The sequence below is a fragment of the Ambystoma mexicanum genome, chromosome 5p, assembly GCF_040938575.1.
Source record: "Ambystoma mexicanum isolate Mex_15411 chromosome 5p, UKY_AmexF1_1, whole genome shotgun sequence".
NCBI lineage: Eukaryota > Metazoa > Chordata > Amphibia > Caudata > Ambystomatidae > Ambystoma > Ambystoma mexicanum.
In genome coordinates, this window is record NC_090930.1 from 175,702,288 (window position 1) to 175,724,401 (window position 22,114).

Genomic DNA, 22,114 nt, shown 5'->3' on the forward strand with positions numbered 1-22,114 from the left:
GCATTGCCAGTGGCGGAGGTAGGATATCTGCCCTAAATTCCTTGTAAAATTCACTGGGCAACCCATCTGTGCCTGGTGTTTTTACCGGTTGGGAGCTCACTGACCGTCTTTTAATTCCTCTAAGGTTATTGGGGCCTCAAGACGCTCAGCAATCTCTGGGTCTAGTTTGGGAAGGTCTATTTGCGCTAGGACCTCTTCGATCACTGAGGGTTGTGTATTTGCTGACCCTGCTTACAGATTTTTATTATAATCTAGGAAGCATTTGTTTATACCTACTTGCACCTCACACAGTTCCCCTTCTGCATTTGTGATTTAATTTATCGTGTCACATTTTGCTTTGCTTTTGTATAACCAGGCCAGCAGCCGTCCCGGTTTGTCGCTTCCGGCATGCTGTCTTAACATATGTTGCGTAATTTAATGTGCCTAGCCCATCTCAATGTTTTAGGCATTCTTGATGCAGATTGGTGGTCTCATGGGCCCATCGCCTGCTGATACTTCTATCCTGTCTATTTCTTCCAGCACAGTTTCTGCTTTGGCTATGTCCTTTCTTATTGTTGCCTGTATACCTCCCACTTCTGCAATTGCTATCACCCTGATTACCACCTCAAAAGCTTCCCATAATGTTCACGCTGATATCACACTCCCGTGTTGTGTGAAGTAGTTTCTAATGCCTGTTCTCAAGTGCTCGCGGAAAACCTCATCTTTAAGGGATTTGCTTCTAAGCTTCCAGGTCCGAATGCATGTTCTGGAAGGGGGGGGGGGGGCTTGGAGGGAGATGGGACTACCTACAATTTGACTATTAACGATGCATCATACGATAGTATTTGTGCCTTGTAATTAGCTGTCGTAAATTTGCGGAGAGTTTCTGCTCACGTAAAAACAGAATCTAGCCTAGTAAGTAAATCTTGGGGGGGTTGTGTAGTGCGAGTACCTGCATGCCCGTGGGTGGAGAGTACTCCATATGTCTTCGAAGTGAAACGCCTGCAACATGGTATTTTAGGGCTTTAGCAGCAGGGGTTGGGTGCGTGTGATCTGTCAAGCTTGGGTTAAATTCCCCTCCCCATATGAGTGTGCCATTCCAATATGGTCCTACCTTCGGGCATAAGGCTCGGGAATAGGCTGCACTATCATGGTTCGTGGCATAGGTGTTAACATCCCCCATGATGTCGCTGTTACACCGACCCCAATCCCCCCCCCCAACCCCCCTCCCTGCCCCACCTCCCTGGTCCCCCGTGATGTCGCTGTTGCCCCCTCCCCCCCCCACCCCGTGTGATGCCCTGCCCACTCCTCTGGCCCCTCATTATGTCCCCCTGCTTTGCTAGTGCTCTTCTTCCTGCTTCCCCCTTATCCCTTCTTCCACCCCCTCCGCACACCTATTCACTGCATGAGTTGTCTTGATGAACTATGGGTTTCACCACCACCAACCTGTTGCCAGCGCTTGGATTTGACTTTGAACACATTGAGTTTGGCACCTCACCTTCTCAATTCTCATGCTGGACCTCCCCAGGATCTCATACTCGGGGTGGCCCTGTATCATGCTGTGGCCTTCGCCTTCCCGATTCCTTGCCTACATTTTCTGTTCCCTGCAACATTGTGTTTTACTGACCTCTGCACCTGTATTTGCTCTCACCCCCTGCGTTTCTGCTCTTTTCCGTTTTATTCTGTTCTCTCTGCCTTCTCCCTTTCTCCTCCTGCGCTCCCTTACTTTTTCTATGCACTTACTCTATCAGAACTGTCTCTGGAACTAGTATGATAGCAACAAATGCTTGTCTCCTCCCACCTTCCCGTACTTGTTCCCCCCGCCCCCCAGCACTATCTGAAATGTCATCAGGCCTAGTACGGTAGTCGCCTCCCCAGCACTATCTGAAATGTCATCAGGCCTAGTACGGTAGTCGCCTGTCTGTTTCCCATCTCCTCCCTATCTGTGTCTTGGCTCTGGCCAAGTACGATGGATAATTTCACATTCTTGTTGTTCATGGCCTGTAAGAATGTAATTGTATTTTCCCCTTGTTCCCTCCCTTGCCGTGAAGTACTTTGAAACACATAGTTTATTTAAATAGCGCCTATACACAATCAAATCATAACTACACATACCTCTCTCGTCTCCAGGTACACGTGTATTATGATCATCCTACCCTTTCTCTCTCCGACTGTTTTGAGAGCTCGAAAAGGGACATTTGATGCTAACCACACCAGCACCCCACTGGCGTATGCAGAGTACGGGGAACCCAGTGTGGTATCGCTCCACCTGCTAGCTAGGGATAACTGCTTCTCCTCAGTGAGGTGTCTCTTGCTATATCCGCTTTTTGGTGTCTCAAGTACTGCATTATTCTGTTCCTTTTGATGTAGCTGTTAAGCCCCCTGATGTTCCAGGAGGCTATTTTAAACTCCTCAGGCGTATGTACCATTTAATACATGTACTTATTGTCTTCACAGGACTGGCACATCTGTGACGTGTGGCGACATAGGCCCACCCCCCCCCCCCGAGCCCCTCCAAACAGTTGCCCAGCTCTGTACCTTGTGCTCAGGCATACCCGTTTCTTGCTTAGTTCCCAGTTGTCCTGCCGCTGGTGAATGAACCGCTGCAGGCCGATACGTAACGGCTAGTATCCGTGAACGAACACCTAACTCTGGTGAAGGTCGCTCTTGCAGTGTACACCTCGCTTCTAGGAGGCTGTGTTGTTGCTGGTTCATCCTTCCTGCTCATTATCAATGGCGTTAAGCAGCTCTTCTTGTGTGAAGTGTTCGCCTAGTGCTCCGTTATCTCTAATCTGTGCATACCTTTTCCGGGCGTATACTGTACTCATTCATGCTTCTCTTGTGTCTGTAGTTTGCTCTTCTATTTCTGTCCGAAGGTTTTCCGCGTCTAACAATTAATGCGCTTCTTCCAGGGTCTCAAAAACGGCTGCTCTGCCGTTCCTTATCTTCTGTTTTACAGGATACAGCAGCATGTATTTGAGATTGGCGTTGCAGAGTCTCTTTTTTGACCGAAGTGAAGTGCATCTGTTGCTTTTGCAAAGTATAGTCCGGGTACGCTGTGATTGTTGCGGAAGCCTTCCGTATTGTGCCACCCTTCCTGAAATGTTCCAGAATCTTCTCTCTTTATAATTCAATATGCAGGCTATTATTGGACGTGGGGGGGGGGGGCTGGGGCTCCTGATGGAGGTTTCCTGGCCAGTTATCTATGTGCCCGTTCCACTGTTAACCCTTGGGAGAGGGAGCCGGGTCCAATTTCTTGCAGGAACATATTTTCAATGAAGATCCTAGGATTCATCCCCTCACCTTCAGGAAGGCCAGTAATTCTAACATTGTTCCTCTTTGCCCTACCCTCTGCGTCTTCTATTCTTCCTTCCAAGTTCTTCATTTGTTGTTGCAATATTGTGATATCCGCTGTGGATTTCTTCAGGCCCACCCTATTTTTTGTGACCTGTTTTTCTAGCACTGCTGTTCGTTCGACTAGAGATCTAACTTCCTGGCGCAGTAGGCTAACGTCAATGCTAATGGCATCCGTTTTGGCTTCAAGTGCAATTTTCAGGGCTGCGATGGCTGCCAGGACTTGCTAATCTCTCGCCTGCTCTGGCTCCCCCTGTTGCCCTGGATCTGATGGCAGGGTCCTAGCGCTTATGTTTGTGGGCTTGGTAAATGTGTCAAGCGTAGGTTGCTTAGATTTGTTTTTAGCGGCTTTCGACGCCATTTATGTTCCTTGGGTTGTGTAATTTGTGCTCCTCTGTATCAATATATTATTGTTGCATGTGCTTGAAATTGGCCAAGGAACCGCTAGTGCTTGATCACACTGTCCAGGCTTCAGCCGTATCACTCTGGTCAGTGCTCTTCAGCGGGCCTGAGCCGATTTTTCCCCCCCCCCCCCCCTCTCATAACATTTTATTAGGATGTACAAATCGGCAAGACATCAACAGCATGTTGTTCAATAATCACAATATTCAGAAATACAAGTTCATAGGGAGGATAAGAAATTAGTTGGTGATAAGCAGAGCTCTAATGTCCGATATTTTATTTGGGCTTAGCGGAGTTGTCAGCAGTTATAGGCAAGGTGACTGTGATCGAAGATTATGGGTTTGTCAGTAGAGGGGGCTGCTTTGTAGCCATCTGGTGAGTGGTGGCCTTCTGGACAGGGCCGGGAATCTCGGTGCATAGTCCATGAAAGTATCCCAGATGTTATGGTTTTGGTGAGTGAATTGTTTCCGATCGCGGTCACCTTTTCTGCTACTGCAATGTCCAACATTTGGACCACCATAATGCTATTGAGGGTCCTTCCTCATGTTTCCACAGCCGGGCCATGGCAATTTTTGCTGCGAGGAGTAAGTGCGTACACAAATGAGGTATGTGACCTGAAATTGGTAATGCACAGCCCCCTGTTTCCCCTAGGAGAACGATCCCCGGATCCCAAGGAATAGTGAGTCCAGTAATGTCCTTGATGTGTTTAATCACCTCCCTCCAGTATGTCTCCGGCTTTGGGCCTGTCCATGCCATGTGAAACAGTGAACCGGGGGTGGCGCAGCCCCGCCAGCAGTGGTCAGAGAGATTTGGATTAGCTCTGTTGATTTGGACCGGTGTCACATAATATCTATATCAAAATGTATAGCCACCCTCCCTGTTAATAATGCATTGTGAGCTCTTACGCAGCCTGGCCCAGATTTTTGCCCATTCCTCAACATTTATTTCCCGTCCCAGGTCCCTCTCCCACTCGATCATGTATCTTTCTTTTTTCGTGGGGCCAACCCTGTCCAGGAGACGGTACAGTGTAGAGATTTTGCTTCCTTTTGTAGGGGTTGTAAGGGTGCTCTCTAGAGCAGTTGGCTCTCTCGCGAACCACCCTGTGAGATAACGAGTGGGCCTGAGCCGATTTAGCCCCTACCTGATCCTCCCCCTCGGGGCATGTGCGATTGTGCACCACTTGTATTTGGTGTAGCGGCTAGCTAGATGGCTCCAACCCTTTTATAGGGGGGTATCTGCCCTGCACCTACACTGTTATTCTCTGCGTTGCTGTGTAAACGCTGTACGTTTTCTATTCTCCGCTTACTTTGAAGTCCGCAGCTGCATCCCGGGCACAGTGCACTCCATGTGCCTGCTCTGGCCACGTAAGGAGCTGCAGCTGCGGCATTGCCCACTGCCCCCCCGCAGACAGCTAATCGTCTGTGTGCTTGTCTCCGTCCCAATGCTCACACCTTCTATTGCACCATGCCTAACCGCGGCACATTCTCGTGCTGCCTCGTTTATTCCGTACCGTAGCACCACGACTGTGGCGTCCGCCCAGCCTAGCTGCCTCGGGCTGTCTGGGGCAATTTGTTGTACATTTCCACCGCCATCTTGCTTTTGTCTGCGGGCTTGTTCGTGTTCACTTCAGAGGGCGCGTTTCCTGCACTGCTGCCTTCCGACGCGACAAAACTGCTCCTCTGCGGTCCCACAGTGTTCTACGGTACACCTCACTCCTAGGTCATATATCTTGCAGGATCCGCTATATTCATAAGGATCTTTCTGGATTACGCAGGAGCTCCGATTAGAGCAACTGTTTTAATTGGCTGCTAAGCCACACCCTCCTTTGCCTGATAAAATTGTGTAAAGTGTTGAAAGCAGGGGACCGCTTTCAGATTTCTTTGTTTAATGCGGGTCTCCTGAAGCATAAGGATGTCCCGGCGAGGTGTGATTAAGTAACCCTTGCACCTTTCTTAGCAGAAGAATTCAAACCCCATATGTTGTATGAAGTAATCTTAACTGCCATTGTATTCATAGTAACACATTGTTTTGACCACTGCTGTTGTCAAAGTTACACCCAGACCTGCAGTCTTTTGCATGCACTCCTCAACTCCTTACCCACCCCCTCCAAAAACGACCCAACCCACTCGCCCCTTCCACAAACCCCTCCACCCCCCCTCCCAAATCCATGTCAGGATCGAAGTTCTGTTGAACCACCCCAGACACTGATCTGGGGCAATGGCTCTCGTAAAACCACAGGGATTTTCCTCTTAGGGGTGCACTACACCCCAAACTGGATACCAAAATCAACTCCGACTCTCCGCCCGAGCTCTACTTTCATGACCCCGAGGTCTACATACCTCGAAACCTTTCCCTTATACCTCTAACATGGATTCTATTTATTTGGGCTACTAGGCCCACAATGTGATCTTAGTTTTGCACTAATAATCTCCTGTTTCATTTAGCATGGGGGCCCCTCTGTTTATGTCTGTTGCCTCTCCTCCCCTTCCACCCGACCACTCCCAGGTCTGCTACCATCTCTGGTGGGGTGGAGGGAGGGGGCTGGTAGCACTTGGTGTATGCGTCGGTTGTGCCTCTTCCTCTTCCATGTTCAATATCGACAGTCCCTCCTAGAGTGTGGTGGCATGCTGTTTGCCTTCCCACGTAAACCTGGGAAACGTCCATTTGTATGCAATGTTCTTTGCTATCAGCACTTTGGTCACTGGCTGCGTCTCCTCTTTTGCAGTGTAGACAACGCCAGATCCTGATACACGTGAACTTGTGCGCCATTAATATTCGGGTTTGGATGAGTGCGAGCATCTTGGAGAATGTCGTCTTTCATTTTGTAAGAAGACAGGGCAACAAGAACATCCCTGGGCCTTGCTCCCGAGTCACGTTTCATTGGGCCCACTCTATGTATTCGCTCTATTTTCACTTCTTGCGGTTGAGTACCTTTCAGATGGCTTCCAAAACGCTACTGCATGTTAACTTTCGGGTCTACGTCCAGGAGAGCTTCACTCAGGCCTTTCAGTCTTATGTTGGAACCTCCGGGAGCGATTTTATTTTTTTATTTTTTTCAAGGTCCTCAGCTTGCTTGAATTTTGCGAGTGGACCTAGCTACCTGCTCCAGTAAGATAATGTTCTGCCTGACCTCCTCCGACATCTCCAACAAGCCATGTTCTGTTGTGTCGATCCTAGCTCCTAGGTCAGTGATTTCCCTCCTGACCTGCTGGAGTGAATCCCTGTAGTTCTTCTTTCAGTTTACAAAATTGGTCTTGAAACTAGCCCATCATCCTGTCATCCACACCCTTGAGGCACTCCTGCAGCTCCTCTTTACTCTGTGCCATGGTGTGCTGGCTTCCTGCTTTACTTTCCCCTAGCAGATTACTTTTCGGGGGCTGTCCCTTGAGGGTCTTCTGATGTTTCCAACAGCGTTTCAATTGGCGCCCTTGGGGGTCGAGTGGCCCTTTTTGACTTGGCCGGCGCACTTCTTACTTTAGGCCCTGACAACTGTTTGCCTGTTGCACCCTCCTCGTAGAGGCCTTTCCAGGACCTCCTCCCCCACCCCGCAACTGCCAGTAATTTGTTTCCCCTTATAGGACATGAGGTCCGATGTCTGCAGCGCCCTGGGGTGACGGGCGCCCCAGAAGAGGGTCCATGCAAGCAAGGCAGTCCTATCAGGGGGGAGGGACTTTGGTCGGTGCCCCTTGGTTTGGAAGATGGCTACAGTTCCCTGGGGGGGGACGAGGGTAGAGAGCACTCAGCCTCAGATTATTATACACTCCACGAACCTTTCACACACCTAGAGTCAGTGAGTGCCCTTCACACAGCCTCCACACCCTCTTGTGGGAGCTTCTTCCCTTTTAGTTCTTAGTTGCCCCGGGGGAGAGGAGGTGGTTGGGGGGCGGGGGGAAGCCTTCAAGCCAATCCCACTCCCCACAACCGTACCTGGGTTCTGTTCGGGAGCAGCATTTATTCTCCTTTCCGTTTCCTTGTGTGCAGAGGAGGGGCGGAGGGGGGAACATGGTCACCGCGACTGGATATTTGCTGGTGTCGCTGATCACACTGCACTGCGGGATGCCTCCCACTCTCCAGCTACCGCAACACCAGCTATTCGGTTCGGGAGCCTCCCGCTTTTAACAAGCTTGCAGATGCTTGGAATATTTACTTCCCCTTCACTTCGGTGGAGCCGCACCAGGCTCAGCTGGTCCTTGCTAAGTCACACAAGATTCTGATTGCCGCTGAACTCCTCCTCAGGTTCCAGGCTCAGGGGGCCGTGCTGTCAAACGCTTCCCGACCTCCCTCTCTGGGCCATCCCTTTTTGCACACTCCTTTATAAGGGTTGCGCGGGCCCTCCGCTTCTTCGGGCGATTTCGGGAGTGGTAATCCTGGTTATATAGAAGCGGAAAACCTTGCACAGGTGCTTCTTGCTTCCTCCGTCGGGGCGCATAGAACATGTCCTCGCACGTCGGCGGCCATCTTGGAATCCTAATTGTATTATTTTTGTTTGCTCCTAAGTTAGTTATTAGTTTCTTGTTAATATTTTATTATAGTGCATAGCATTCCCTTTGGCCATGCATTATGTTCGTCCTCTCTCAATTGTTTGGAATAGAGCATATAGTTTCTCATGTTTTTGGTCTGCAGTGTATTATACAGTTTGTTATGTGATGACAGAGGCCACAACTACAGTCAGTTGTTTTGGGATGGATGTTATCACTCACTTTGCTCGCTCCACCTTTTTAGCGCACTGTGAACATAATAGCTGGCAGAGCCCCATGCCCCAAATTTGGGTTTCATGCGGGCAATTGCCAATTCACTGATGTAGTAAAACACAATACTCCCCACGCAACACAACTGTTATTGATAATTTTACAGTACTAGTCATCAATTTCAAAGCAATATTTTCCTGCATTGTAATGTTCAGCCTTCATTCTATCTTTTTTTGAGACATCCCACAGTGCTTCAAGGGCAGAACAATGGCCTTATACATTTTACTTGACCTAACCTACCTTGTCCTCATTCAGGGGTAAACTTTGAAGACAGTACAACCAGAGTACCATAATGTGAGCCCCTGCTACCTTCAAGAGCCTTTTACTTATGGCATTTTAGGGAAGAGTTGAATTGGTGGGTGTTGTGGAAACATTGGTGTAGCACACAGAAAACTACCTGCTCTTGAATGTTGATTTTGTCTGACTGCATCACACCCTTCTTTTGAAATGTTCTTCTGTTTTCTGCTGGTACCAAACGTATTGACAGATTTTATTTCTATGAGAATAATTCAATATAAGTGAGTAGTTGTAAGTACACATTCATATGTTGAAATGCAGCCCGTAAGAAACAAATGCACATATTGCTCTGGCAGCTCAGATGAAGCATACAAACTTTAACGATGATAGGGAGAAATGCTTCACAATTGTCTCTCTGGCAAGATAACAAACTGACAGTTGCCGGGTGCCTAGAGCTTTCCGCAGTTGGTCCCTTTAGATGTGGGCCAGTGGTTGTTGCTAAGGCAGTTGCAGCGCCGCCGATGACAAAGTGGTGCTCAGCTTTGTCTCTTGAGTGCCTTTTTGTTTGGTGAAGAGCAGCATCTGTTTCATGTGTTAATATAGCAGGGCCTTCAAAAACAGATCTCTGTGTAATGATGGCTACATAAATAGCACTCAGCAACTGTCTGGCCACTTGTTGTTTTCCTAGTGCGTTTTAATATGGGTGTAAGTTGAATTCTTGTTTTCACATTTGTAGGGGATCAAATGAACATCTTGCAATTTGCTGATACTGTGTATTACTCATGGAGGACCACTATATTTAGTAAATTGTGTTTCTGTGGTTTTTCACACTTACTAGCCCCTCATCAAACACAGTTTTTGGTGTCCCCCCCTCCCCCCTCATAACCATATATACATTGGTGTGTCTGGAGGAAGTAGAAATCGGAATACTTGAAGAGGACTCGGAGCTATGACCTACTTCTTGGAATTAGCGTTTTAGGCATTGGCTAGGCTGCAGAAGGTGAAATGCGTTTGTACAGTAGCAGATAAAGAATTTAAGATAAATTTGATTCCGAAAGGGCACAGGCTTTTGGGGAAAACTTTTCTGCTGTGACGCTATACATTTGCTTATGCAGTAACGGCTCCAAGCAAATGCAGTGGACTTCAGCTTACTCTCCATGTCTAGGGCTTCTGAAGCAATTGGGATCGGACACCACCCTAGTTGAAGCAGTCAAGGTGTGTGGAAGCCAGTGGAGACTGCTGGGTGAATGCCCAGAACTGTAGACAGCCGGTAAGTGAAGCTGGGAGCTTGTGGCCTGTGCCCATCCCCTCGCCCCATAATAGTCACGTAGTGAAGATGGTCCAGGGCAGAACTGGAGCCAAGGACCTGTAGTCCCTACAGAAGGACATGAGTCGTGCAAAGCATGGCCCGATGATTGGTAGTTTGAGGCTGATACCTGGAGACCCTAGGATTACTGCAACATGGTGATCAGAATGTAATGAACCTGAGCTTCTGGTGCAGGTACCAGTTGGACTGACCCCAACAGTGTATGCTGCATGGTTAGGGACTCTGAGTGTAAGCAGCACACTTGTACGAATAGAACATTTGCTGGACTATATAATTTGCTATGGGCAACTCGAGCAAACCAAAGGCACAGTGGCACCACAATCCTAAAGAGAGCCCCAGCTTTTTTATTTTTCATTCACGTTAACGTCAGGCACAGGGAGAGAAATGGGGACATAGCCACACATTCAGCAAGTGAGATTACCAGATCTGAAAGGCTACTGCGGCAGTTAATTGAGAGCCTGAAATAAGTGGTCTACACAGAAAATAAACCGTATCTGTGGATGAAGAAGTGAGGGACCTGCCTCGAAGTAACCAAGGCTGTAGTGGCCATAGGATGATTGTAGGAGAAGCACTTTGAATATCACAGATTGTGTTCAGGCCCAAACTATCTTTCAACAATGTGCTACTGCAATGATGTATCCAATTAAGCTAAGACATCCAATATTAAATGCCTCCAGCTCCCCAATGGAGAGCATACAACAGCCATAGCCTTGTCATGATCCACTTCCCGTGACATTGGTAAAGGGCTGATGGATGAGCTAGGAGAATAGAGGAACTATTATATTTGCTCTCACGGACATGATGGAAGTGGATCAGCATATGGAGAGGGAGGTAAGGATCCTTTTTGAAGACCCCTGTTGTGAGATGCAGCAGAAGGAGGAGCTGCTGGAATAAAGAAGTGTCTTGCTGCTCTAGGATTTCAAGGACATTTGGATGTCTTATCCCCTTAGCAGACTAAGTTTGGCTTGATGCAACATCTTCTCCCAGAAAGAGAGCACAGGCTCTTCCTCCTTCCTCAGAGGTTAAAAACAGATAATGCAAAAACTTAACTCTGTGCACCAGAACTTTTACTGCCGCTTTTTTCTTCTTTTTGTTGTACCTTTTTGAAGTAAAACTAATGTGATGCTTCAAAATGCTGTTGCGGATGTCTGGTTGAGCGGGGAGGGGAGACTGGTTGGATTGAAAATATTGTAGTCTGTAGCGTTTCCTGACTAAGGATCAATGGGTGGTAATCTCCATTTCCTTGCACTTTTCTGTTTTTACCCGTGCGCCTCTCCTTTACTTGGAGTATGAGAGGGCCTGTTGTGCATTATAGTTTGAGCAGACATTGATATAACAGTGGTTATGTTTAAGTGTCTTTATGAATTTGGATTGGCAGGTCTCACATTTTGGTTTTTTTCTGTATCTGATGTCGTGTAGCTGCCACAGGGCTTGCTTCTGTTCCTTTGGTTGGAATATATTGCTTGTTGCTGCATAGTGTCAGAAAACAGTCCAGTCTGGGTAGAGCCCTCTTTTTTGTTAACGGGGGGTGGTGGGGAGGCTGATTTATGAGAGAACAGAAACATAGCATGCGAACAATTGAGCCCAAGCTACCCCCCCCCCCCTTTCACGCCCCAAGGTTGGGTATCCAGCAACAGCCCAGACAGGGTATCAATTCCCCCGTCAATATGGTCAGTGATCAAAACAATTCAATAAAACAGAATGTATTAGTCATAAACACATTACAGAAATCAATATATCTATAAAACGTGTAGATTAACACATCCCATACTTCGGGGTATTGACCTTGTGCTAATTTTCGTATTCATAAGTACACAACAAGAAAGTGTAGTTAGTAATCATGTGATCAAGTGCATAGTATTGGTCGACTCATTAGTGTTTCCAGCTCAAAAAATTCAATTTAAGCTTCCAATCGGGGACACTCAAAGAAACTGATGAATGCTGACCTCTGACGGATGGGCGATATACACTGAACATGAACTACACTTTTTTGTTGTGTACTTATAAATACGACAGTTGGCACAAGGTCAATACCCCAAACATGGGATGTGTTACTTAATTGACATGTTTTGTAGGTAGATTGATTTGTATAATATGTGTTTATGACTAATAAATTCTGTTTTAACTTATTGTTTTGATCACTGACCATATTGACGGGGGAATTGATACCCTGTCTGGGCTGTTGCTGGATACCTAACCGTGGAGCGTGAAAGGTTGTGGTAGCTTGGGCTCGATTTTTCGCATGCTATGTTTTTGTTGTTTCATAGAACACTATGGCAGGTGCATTTTTTCAGAGTGTTGGAGCAAATGAAAAAATATTACTATTTTTCCTTTTCTCCTCACTGTCTATGAAACAATTTGTAATAATCTTTGCTTAACAGCTTTAAGAGATCCTCTTTGGCTTATAATCTTTGGTGTCTTTTTGCATGACCTAGTACACTTGCTTTGAATGTAACCAAGCCCAGGGTGATGAATGTGAACAGATATTGGTGTCTTCGGATGAGTTAAATATGAAACCCGGCTGTTTGTATGGTGTGCAGATTATTATTCAAAACGGTGTTGCTCCAATGTACATTACAGCAGCTGTGTTTCATACCCCCTGATTTAAATTCATCATAAAATGTTTGTTGGATACATGACAGGCACTGTTTGTGTGCTTCGATAATCCATTACTTGAATACATATTTATCTTCCCTTTAGATTTCTAAGAGGGACGAAGAGGTACGGCCACCATGGAGACTGGGGCGAGTTCCACCATAATCCTTGTAGAGGGAATGACCTGCAATTCCTGTGTCCAGTCTATAGAACAGATGATTGGAAATCGAAATGGAGTGCACAATATTCAGGTCAGTGTCCCTGCAAAAGCATTCACGGACCATCTTCAGAAGTAAGGTGGGTTTGGAAGAGAGTATTCAGAGGCCTAACAGAACCTCCAACCTTTAAGTGCTGGTTTTTCTAAATCTCTGTTGGGTAATCTTGAACGCTCCAGAGGATGTGAATCATCACTCTGGGGTTTAGAAGATCCCTCTCCTGGAGGTCAATGCACTACTGGACTTTGTTTGGTACTTCCAAATAGGACCACTTCACAAAATATAGAAAGACCCATTAAATAAAATCTGGAATGTTTTCAAATGCTACCTTTTTAAATTAATATGGTACCCAGTGCTCCAAATAAGATATTGAGGTGGGAGCATTTTACTCACAATTTTTAAACTTTGAAAGTAAATGCGATTTCAAAGGAGTAAACGTGTGTTTTGTCCTCCCGCAAGAGAGTCGAAGGTATGTGAGATTCCAGCTGACTCATCCAGAGTTAAAACTGTATCAATCTTAATGCACAGCAGTCCACATCATGACAAAAAGTAGGTTTCTCTCACAATTAACAAATAAAGCAGTTTGCAGTAGAGCAAACTCCCTATCACAAATTGAACCGATGAGCACTAGCCATGCGAGTTTCCCTTCCATGCAAAGAATAGGTACAAAAAGCATGCACTTTTAGCATAGGAGCCAATTTGGCTTCTCACAGAAACCAAAAATGCAAATCGGGGTCATTTAGAACGTGTCATTTAGAACGTGCCTGTACACAAGTGTGTCTAGGCGCGACAAGACAAGGTAGGGAGGCATGGCACGAAACAAACTCTTACTAGGCCTTGTCATTCAGATTGTGCAAGTGCCGGGGGCGAGAGAAGTGCAAGGGGAGGAAAAGGGGTGCAGTCAGGGCAGCATTGCTCTGAGTAAGTGCAGCTGGCTCAGGGAAGTGCAAGAAGGCAGGGGATTGTAGGGTGACAGGTAGAGCCCCTAAGTGTGCGGATGCCTGGAGGCAGGGCACGTGCTTGCAGGTCGTGGAGGAGCCTGGTGCCCATTGAGTTCTGAGGGTAGCCAGGCAAACTGTCGGCGCAGCTGACAGGTTGGCCAGCAAGGGAGAGAAAGCAGAAGGTAATAGGAAAGTCTTGAGCTGCTTCTGGAACATGAGGTGGTCCTGCTTAAGTTGGTGAAGAGCAGGGAGGCCATTCCAGAGGGAGGCCACTGCAGATGAGGTCTTCCGCCCGCTCTCTGACTGGAGAAGGGTCTGACCATCATAGAGTTGGAGGTAGCTGAGCGAAGGGCTGGAGAAGGAAGATGTTTAGGAAGAGAGTTGGATGTAGTGCCGGCCCCAGAAAGCCTTTTTGACAATGCAGAGGGTCTTGAACTTGATCCTTGCAGCCTGCCACCGGGTGCCAGTGGAGAGATTTCAGGGCTGGCGAGATGCGATCCCTGGGCTTGAGGCCAAGGCTCAGGCTACTGTTCTGGATTAGTTGCGGAGTGTAGAGGAAGGCAGTTTGAGGAAGAGACTGTTGCAATAATCTAGCCTAGAGAGAACCAGGCCTCTGCAGACGTTGAGCTTCTGGGGGAAAGTGAGAAAAGGAAGAATACCTCTGAGGAGGTTCAGCTGGTAGTGGGACTTCTTAGAGGTCCGTGATGTGAGTAGAGAAGGAGAGAGTGGAGTCGAAGTTGGCCCCAAGGTTTCTTGCTTCACATGAAGGCGCATGGAGAGTGAAGGAGGGAAAGCAGGAGCAGAGGTCCCAATGAGGAGGATCTCTGTCTTGCTGGCATTGAGGTAGAGATCGCTGAGGCGCACCATTCCTGAATTACAGATAGTCGGGAAGAGGTGAGGAGGCAGAGGGGAGCCTGAAGGATAGCTCAGTGTCATCCACATTATACTGAGAGTTAGAGATGAGGTGGGCCAAAGGGGCCACATAGACGTTGAAAAGCCATGGTGAGAGGTTGGACTCCTGGGAAACACCACACGTGGAGTGAGAGGCAGTGGAGAGATGGGACCCCCTTTCGGCCTGAGAGGGGACGGTCCAGGAGGAGGGTCAACCATGCGAGTGCCCGATCCATGATGACCAGATTCTCACGGATACAATTGATCAGGGTGGCATGAATGGCTGTGTCAAAAGCAGAGGAGATCTCAAGGAGGACAAGGACAGAAGGAAGGCTAGAGTCGAGTTTGGAGAGCAGGTCTTCACGGGTGTTCAGGAGAGTGGCTTCTGTGCCTCTGCTCTGAAGCCAGACTGATGGCCATGGAGACAACCAACAGAGTTAGTGTGGAGAGTAAGCTGGGAGATGGCCAGCTTTTCCGAGAGTTTGCACAGGAAAGGAGTGATAGAAATCTGGCCGTAGTTTTACAAACGGGAAGGATCGCCGGAAGATTTCTTCAGGACGGTGTGCATAAAGGAGTGCTTTAAGGACGGGGGGGGGGGAGGAAAGTCCCAGTGACAAGACTGATTGCAGAAATCGGCCGAGGCTGGAGCAAGATTGTCCTTGATGGTTCTGGAGGAGCAGGGGAGCACTTGCTTGGAGGACACTTTCATAGATTGGACTTGTCTAGAAACGTTATTAGGAGTGATTACAGAAAGAGTGGAAAGGAGAAGGAGAGGGGGTCCAGTAGAGGTAGAGGTAGAGGTAGAGGTAGAGGAAAGGGAGGAGGAGAGAGAGGGGACAGTATGTCCTGAGTTTTGGTGAAGTGAGAAGCCAGAGCCGTGCAAAGGCCTGGGAGGGAACAGGAGAGGTGGAGACTGCAACAGGATTGGCCAGCTCCCTGCAGATTTTGAAGAATATGGCTGTGTTGCTAGAGGCCTCAGAAATGCAGGCTTGGATGTGTGCTCTCTTCTTGGACAGGACAGAAGTGTGTATTGCCTTTGGAGCAGGCGACAGGCCAGTTCGTCAGAGGATGTGCCCGATGCCGTCCAGTTCATTTCAGCCACCCTACACTTGTGTTTTAGAGTGGCCAGGTTGGAGTCCTACCAAGAGTTGAACTTGGAGGAAGGCTTCAGGGGAATTCTCATGACAAGGTCAAGGACGTCAGGAGTTTTTGTGATAGAAAAATGCAAGCTAGAGAGGGCTGTGTCAGTGTGAGTCAGCCGCAGGAGTAAGAGGAGGAGAGAAAGTAGCGGCAAAAACTTCCACTAACTCACACTTCACGGGCCAGATGGCCGAGAACGTTGTGGCAGCGCTGGGGTCGGCTTCACCTGGGGGATCAAGAGCTTCTCGTTGGAACAAAGCAGAAAGTGGCCAGTACAAGAGAGGAGAGGAGTGGTGAGAGGGTTAGAGAGGGGGATGTCTGAAGAGATCAGAACATCCTAGGTGTGCTTGGCAGAGTGTGTCGGGCCAGAGGGTAGAATAGAGAGCGAGTCGCAGTGGAGGGATTGGAAGCATCCAAATGGATGTTTAAGTCTCCAGTTGGGAGAAGTTGATAGGTAGAGGCAAGGAGAGAACAGGTGAGGTCAGCCCATTCTGAGAGGAAAAGGGCGTCCTGGCCAGGTGGTATGTAAATGGTGGCCACAGAGGCCAGGAGAGCTAGAGAGCCTGCAGACCAGGCATTCAAAAGAGTAGTAGGCCTGCACAGGGATGGCAGAAGCAGGGATACACTACAGAAAGATCATGGCTACTCCACCTCCAGGACGGTTGGCTCTAGGTTCAGAGAGGATCTTGTAGATCTCGGGTAGGAGAGTGTCAAAACTTGTGATGGAACTGGCCGTGAACCATGTCTCGGTAAGAGCGAGGACATCCAGGTCGAGTTTTTCAAGGAAGTGACAGACGTCATAGGAGTGTTTGACAGCAAAAACAAGAGTTCAGAGTAGCAATATGGAGCAGGTTGCTACATTTTGAAAAACTTTGTGGAGGGGTACAGGCTTGAAGTACGCCCTGCAGAGGTGATTTAGGGGCCCGAAGGTGGGCGGAGGAGGAAAAGGAGGGTGCCATAGAGGTGGCGGAAGCCCAGAACCCTTTCTATTTGTACAGCGCCAGTCCTTCCCCTGGCCCTTCAAGTCACCTAGATTAACGTGCAATTGTGGTCGTTCTTACATGGGCAAACTTGTCTGCATGCGTGGCTAATGGGACCTTTTTTGATGCCACTTGGACAAAAGCAGATCTATGGCTTGCCCTGAGGTTGAATCTCAGCGGAATTATAATAGCGGTAGTCTCGCCAGCCCACCAGCTCAGTTGTCCCGTTTAGTTACCTCCACTGTTTGCCCCAGGCACTGCTCTGTGGGCCTGGTCTCTGTGTGCTTGGGGCTCTGCTTGGGGTGGGAGGGTTCTCCAGGGGCTCACACCTGGTGCTCTCGCTAGTCCACTGCTTCCTGCACCTCTACTATTCGTTCAGGCCACTCCCACCACTGACCTTGGGTACACTTTTGCTCCGTTTGCAGATTGTACGGACTACCACTATCTGGCCTGGGCAGCGTTGGGGCATATATTCTTTGCTTTAAACGTGCCTTCCCGTCCCGACAGAAACTACAGTGTCATTCTGGCCATTAATTTTGCAATATCGCTACCGACCGCTTAGGTGAGCCTCTGGGGCCTTCCCCCGACTTCCCGCTCTGGTCCATTCCATATGTAACGGCACAGGGTCTCTCAGTAGCCTGCTCGGCCATCGGCTCCTCCTCCGGTCGCCTCTCGTCTTGCTCCTTCGACCCGCTGCAGAACCCCAGCTGCTGCTCCACTTCACAGGTGTGATCTGATGTAACTTATTGCCAGAATGTTGCTCTTAGTTGTGTTTTTCTTTTTCCAGATGTTTCGATGCCGGGTGGCCAGTGTGAAAATCACAGCACACCTGGTCTGGCAGCCATTTTGGTATCCAGTATTTTACAAATTGTTTTAACAAAATTAAATTGTAACAGTAATAATTTTCCTCTGCATGAGTGAAAATAGTTTGCGACAAGCAACCAGAACGTTATAAAAATGAATAGAACACATAACCAAAACAGTTGTGTAGCAAAGATGTCTGGCTACAAACAGATTATTAGATTTGTAGAAAATGTTCCCTAACACTTTGTGTATTAACACATCGCATAGATGCAACTTTATGATAAATGCACACAACACAGGAACTCTGAAAAACACTTTTGTGCAATGCAAGCATGCATTCACTGAAAAACCAATTTGTTTGTTAAAAGGATGCCTCCCAATTGTACGTCTTATTGCTGATACAATCCTAAAATTCTAGGTAAATAAATATGCGTGCATAATGCCCCACTCCAGACACAAAACACAGCAGCAGTTGAACAGAAACAATTTCTCATCAGAGTTTTTTCTGATCAGTTCAGAGAACATTTCTGAAGCCCTCTTTCATGGTTTGCAGTTTCATATACACAGACAATGATCAAAACCCGTGTTTTTGGTTTCTGACAAAGCACCTGCCCTTTGCAGTGGCCTCGGCTCTCAACTGGTCCGTAAATGTATGCATAGAAAGATAAATGGTGTCTTATTTGCAAGGTTTTAATAAGAAAAAAGGCCTGGCATAACACTTATCTGGAGGGCTGATGTTGTACCTTTTTAATAAACAAAATGATTTTTCTCTTCTTTCAATGTTCCCTATTTTTCATACATTTCCCTTTGTTGACCCCGTTGGAACAACCAGATGCAATGGAAAGAATGCAATATACTCTGGTGTATGTTATCACTGCAAATAAAATAATGTTCAAGTTGAAAAATACAGATTTTTTAAAAAAACCTTTAAACCACATAGTTCTGGGGGAGACCCCCGCCGGCTCCCAATACCCCTCCACCTTTAGTATTTACATATATATACAAACTCTAGATGGTTAACACCCACCAAAGTCTTTAAAGGAATGGTTCGGTCAGAAATATTATTGGCCAAAAAGATGGCCAATAATAAAACAAATACCTAAAAAATATATATTTTTTAAGTCCCTATGCAAAGTTTCGAGCAAATGAAGCTCAAACTTTAAAATTGCAAGCACTAGGGGGCATCCATTTTGTGATTTTAGGCAGCCTCCTCGGCTCTGCCTTTGCGGCACTAAACAAGCAAAAGCCCCCGACTGGGAGCATTTGCTTACTGCAGCCTAAGCAGAGCTGAGGAGCCTGCCTTCCCTTTCATTTTACGTTTTCTGTGCTCCCCAAGCCCAGGGAAGCACAGAAAACATAAAATGAAGGCAAAAAGCCGAGGCGCACCAATTAAAAATATAACTTTGTATTTGTGATTGCCGTGGTTGGAAAACCACTGCAATCACAAATACAACAACGTTGTTGTTTTCGCTGGGAGTCTCCTGGGCTCCCCCAAACCTGAGGGAGTCCAGGAGACTTCGCGAAAGCTGCAGCATTCAGAATAACAAGGTTTTTGGATTTGTAAATACTGCAGCATTTACAAATACAAAAACGTATTTCTAAACACTAGCACGGAAACCCAACCGTGTTGTGTTTCTGCCTACAGCAGCTTTCACTTTGGGGTAGAGAGCTCCAAAGTGAAAGCTGCTGTAGGCAGAAACACTGCGGCATGGAAACACAGCCGCGTTGTGTTTCTGCCCACCTTGGCTTTCACTTTGGGTCTCGGGTGCTCCCCCGGGAGCAAAGTGAAAGCTGCTGTAGGCAGAAACACAATCCGGCTTGGAGGAGCGCGAGAAACTTAGAAAGAAAAACCGCAGCGTTTTTGAAACACAACAACGTTGTATTTATGTTTGCGATAGCTTCAGCTTGGAGCCCAGAGGGCTCCAAGCTGAAGCTATCGCAAACATAAATACGTTTTAAAAGCTGCAGTTTTATTTCGAAGTTTTCCAGGCTCCTCCAGCCTGGAAAACTTAGAAAAATAAACGCAGCTAGTGCTTATTTAAAAAAAGAAAAAAAATAGCACTTACCGAGATGCAGCTGCAGCTTTCCTGTCTGTAGTCTCCGGTCCCCGTCCTCCGAGTCCGGCACCATTGAAGCAAAAGCCACACAGTGGTAGCTTTTGTTTACTACAGCTTGCTGGCTTTTGCTTCATTAGTGCCACAAACCCAAGCACAGGCGGCATCCATTTCACAAAGTGGTGCCCCCTAGTGCTTGCAATTTGAAAGTTTGAGCTTCATTTGCTCGAAACTTTGCATAGAGACTTAAAAGAAAATGTATATTTTAGGTATTTGTTTTTATTATTGGCCATCTTTTTGGCCAAGAATATTTCTGAGCGAACCATTCCTTTAAGATTATTTGCCTCGGGCCATAACTTGTTGGAAGGTCATTATCCAGTGATGACCATGCCCATGGTTTATAAGGCTATTAGCTCATAGTGGTAATAGCAATGAATGTTTTCGAGTTTTCATGACGGAGTAAAACCATTATCTTTATAGTGAGTCAAGTAAATCGAAAAAATGAGTTAGTTAATTACATGTTTTTATTTTGTTGTATTAAAGTAAAGTTGTCTTCATAAGTTGAGCATTTAAATTGCAAACCTGGTTATACTGCAGTGGGTTTAACATGAGCATGCATTAGGGGGCTTGTAAATGTGAAAGATTTTTTCATAGGAAAGTGAAAGCATGTTCCCATGTTTTAGCTTTCTCTCTGTTGTGTCAAATAGGTGTTTCAGCAAGAGGAGCTCCTCCCAAAGGGGAAGTGTCTTGTTAAAAAAAAAAAAAAATGTTGGCTGGATATAGCATTGTTGTTTTTTTGTATCCTTTTGAATACAGTATGTTCAGATTGTAGCCAATACTAGTAGTCAATGACTGCACAATCACTGCATAGGAGTTCGCTAAGGAAGCTGGAACGAACCGGAGTACGAAAGCCCCTTTTATTTATTTTATTTATTGGACATTTGTATGGTGCCTAAGCATTCATAATAGGTTGCCATACTCTTTTGGTAGGGACCTGGGCGTAATGTTGAAGGAGGTGACCAAAGTAATACATAGGCCTCCCCTCTAAAACCCTGCGGTGCAATAAACAATGTCCAATGTTTCCACCTCATCTAGCAAAGAGCAAAATCGGCACAATCTTTTATTTTTTTTAAAACTTTTATTTAACTTGCACAGATTACATTATCACATTTATCGTTTAACATTTGCATTGTCACAATTGTCCATGTCATACATTATAGGAGTTTCTCGTAATTACATATTCTAGTTCGGCTGTAACTTCCTCTTCCTCACATTTATTAGTGAGTTATTCTCTGTATTTACCCCATATATCTTTCGGGCGACTTGTCATAGGCAACATACCAGCATACACCTTCTCGCAATCATTCGTCCATATCATTTCCTTTTCACAGTCCCTCAATACGGGTGGTTCCTTACATTTCCAACGCATTAATATGACACGTTTTGCCAGCAATAAACTTGGATTCAGAAATGTGCGTCAGCTGGGGTTCATCCTGCACACAATGCCCAATACACATGAACTCGGGTCCCAGTCTATGGGCTGGTCCGACATCTCATCCAGCACTCCGCACACATCTGTCCAGTATTCGGCCAACTTTATACATGACCATAGCATATGTAATATGTCAGCTTCCTCACTTGCACACCTCATGCACTTCCCGGTTGTTGTGGCGTATAGTTTCTTGAGTTTGGCAGGGGTGTAGTGGACCCTTTGTATTATCTTATAATGTATAAGTCAGTATCGTGAGTTGTATGATATATTCTTCGTTTTTTTGCCGAATTTATGAATTATTGATTGACGAATAGATTCCCGAAGCCATTCACACCTCCTTTTCAAGTGCGAGGCCAGCGTCGCATCCTGCGTTGGGGGCGAGTACGGTGTATCCCCTAGCGTCCGGAATTCTTCTAGCTGCTTCTTAATAGCCAACTTAGTCTGGGCTGTTGGATCGGTTGCATATTGCTCTTGAAGCTTGGCTATTGCTTCCTCGTGTTTGCCCAGTTCCCTGTGTATGTCCCAGAGTACTCCAGATTTAAATGGACATGGTGGTGCCCCTAATGTAGGCCTTGAATGCTTGCCACAGAACTGCCTGGCTAGTAACCGAGCCGTCGTTATTTTCAAAGTATTCTGCTATATGTTGTGTCAAGCCAGTTTTGTAAACCGTGTCTGTTAGTGCAGCTGCTTTGAAACGCCATGGGGGTCTCTGTGAGGTGACTCTAGGGATGGCGAGTGATAATGGTATCAGTGAATGGTCTGATAGTGTTCTGGGTAGTATCGTTGCTACTGTCGCCCAGCTCATGACCCTCTGTGATACCAACCATATGTCTATCCTGGAGTGCATATCATAAATGGATGAATAGAAGGTATATGCCTGCTGCTGCCGCCGCCACCCATGGAGTGCCCTCCAGGCATCCCTCAATCCTAGGTCAGTTATGTGTGTATGTATTAC

At 46.8% G+C, this 22,114-nt stretch overlaps 1 protein-coding gene across 1 annotated transcript in view; it reads left to right on the top strand.

Annotated features, from left to right (window-relative positions):
- The window catches only part of ATP7A (ATPase copper transporting alpha), a 1,086,974-nt gene that overhangs the window by 67,603 nt on the left and 997,257 nt on the right, over nt 1-22,114 (top strand). The window contains exon 2 of the mRNA XM_069612588.1: nt 12,748-12,893. Coding sequence (XP_069468689.1) covers nt 12,780-12,893 — 114 coding nt within the window. The 5' untranslated portion in view covers nt 12,748-12,779. The remainder of the gene's footprint in view (nt 1-12,747; nt 12,894-22,114) is intronic.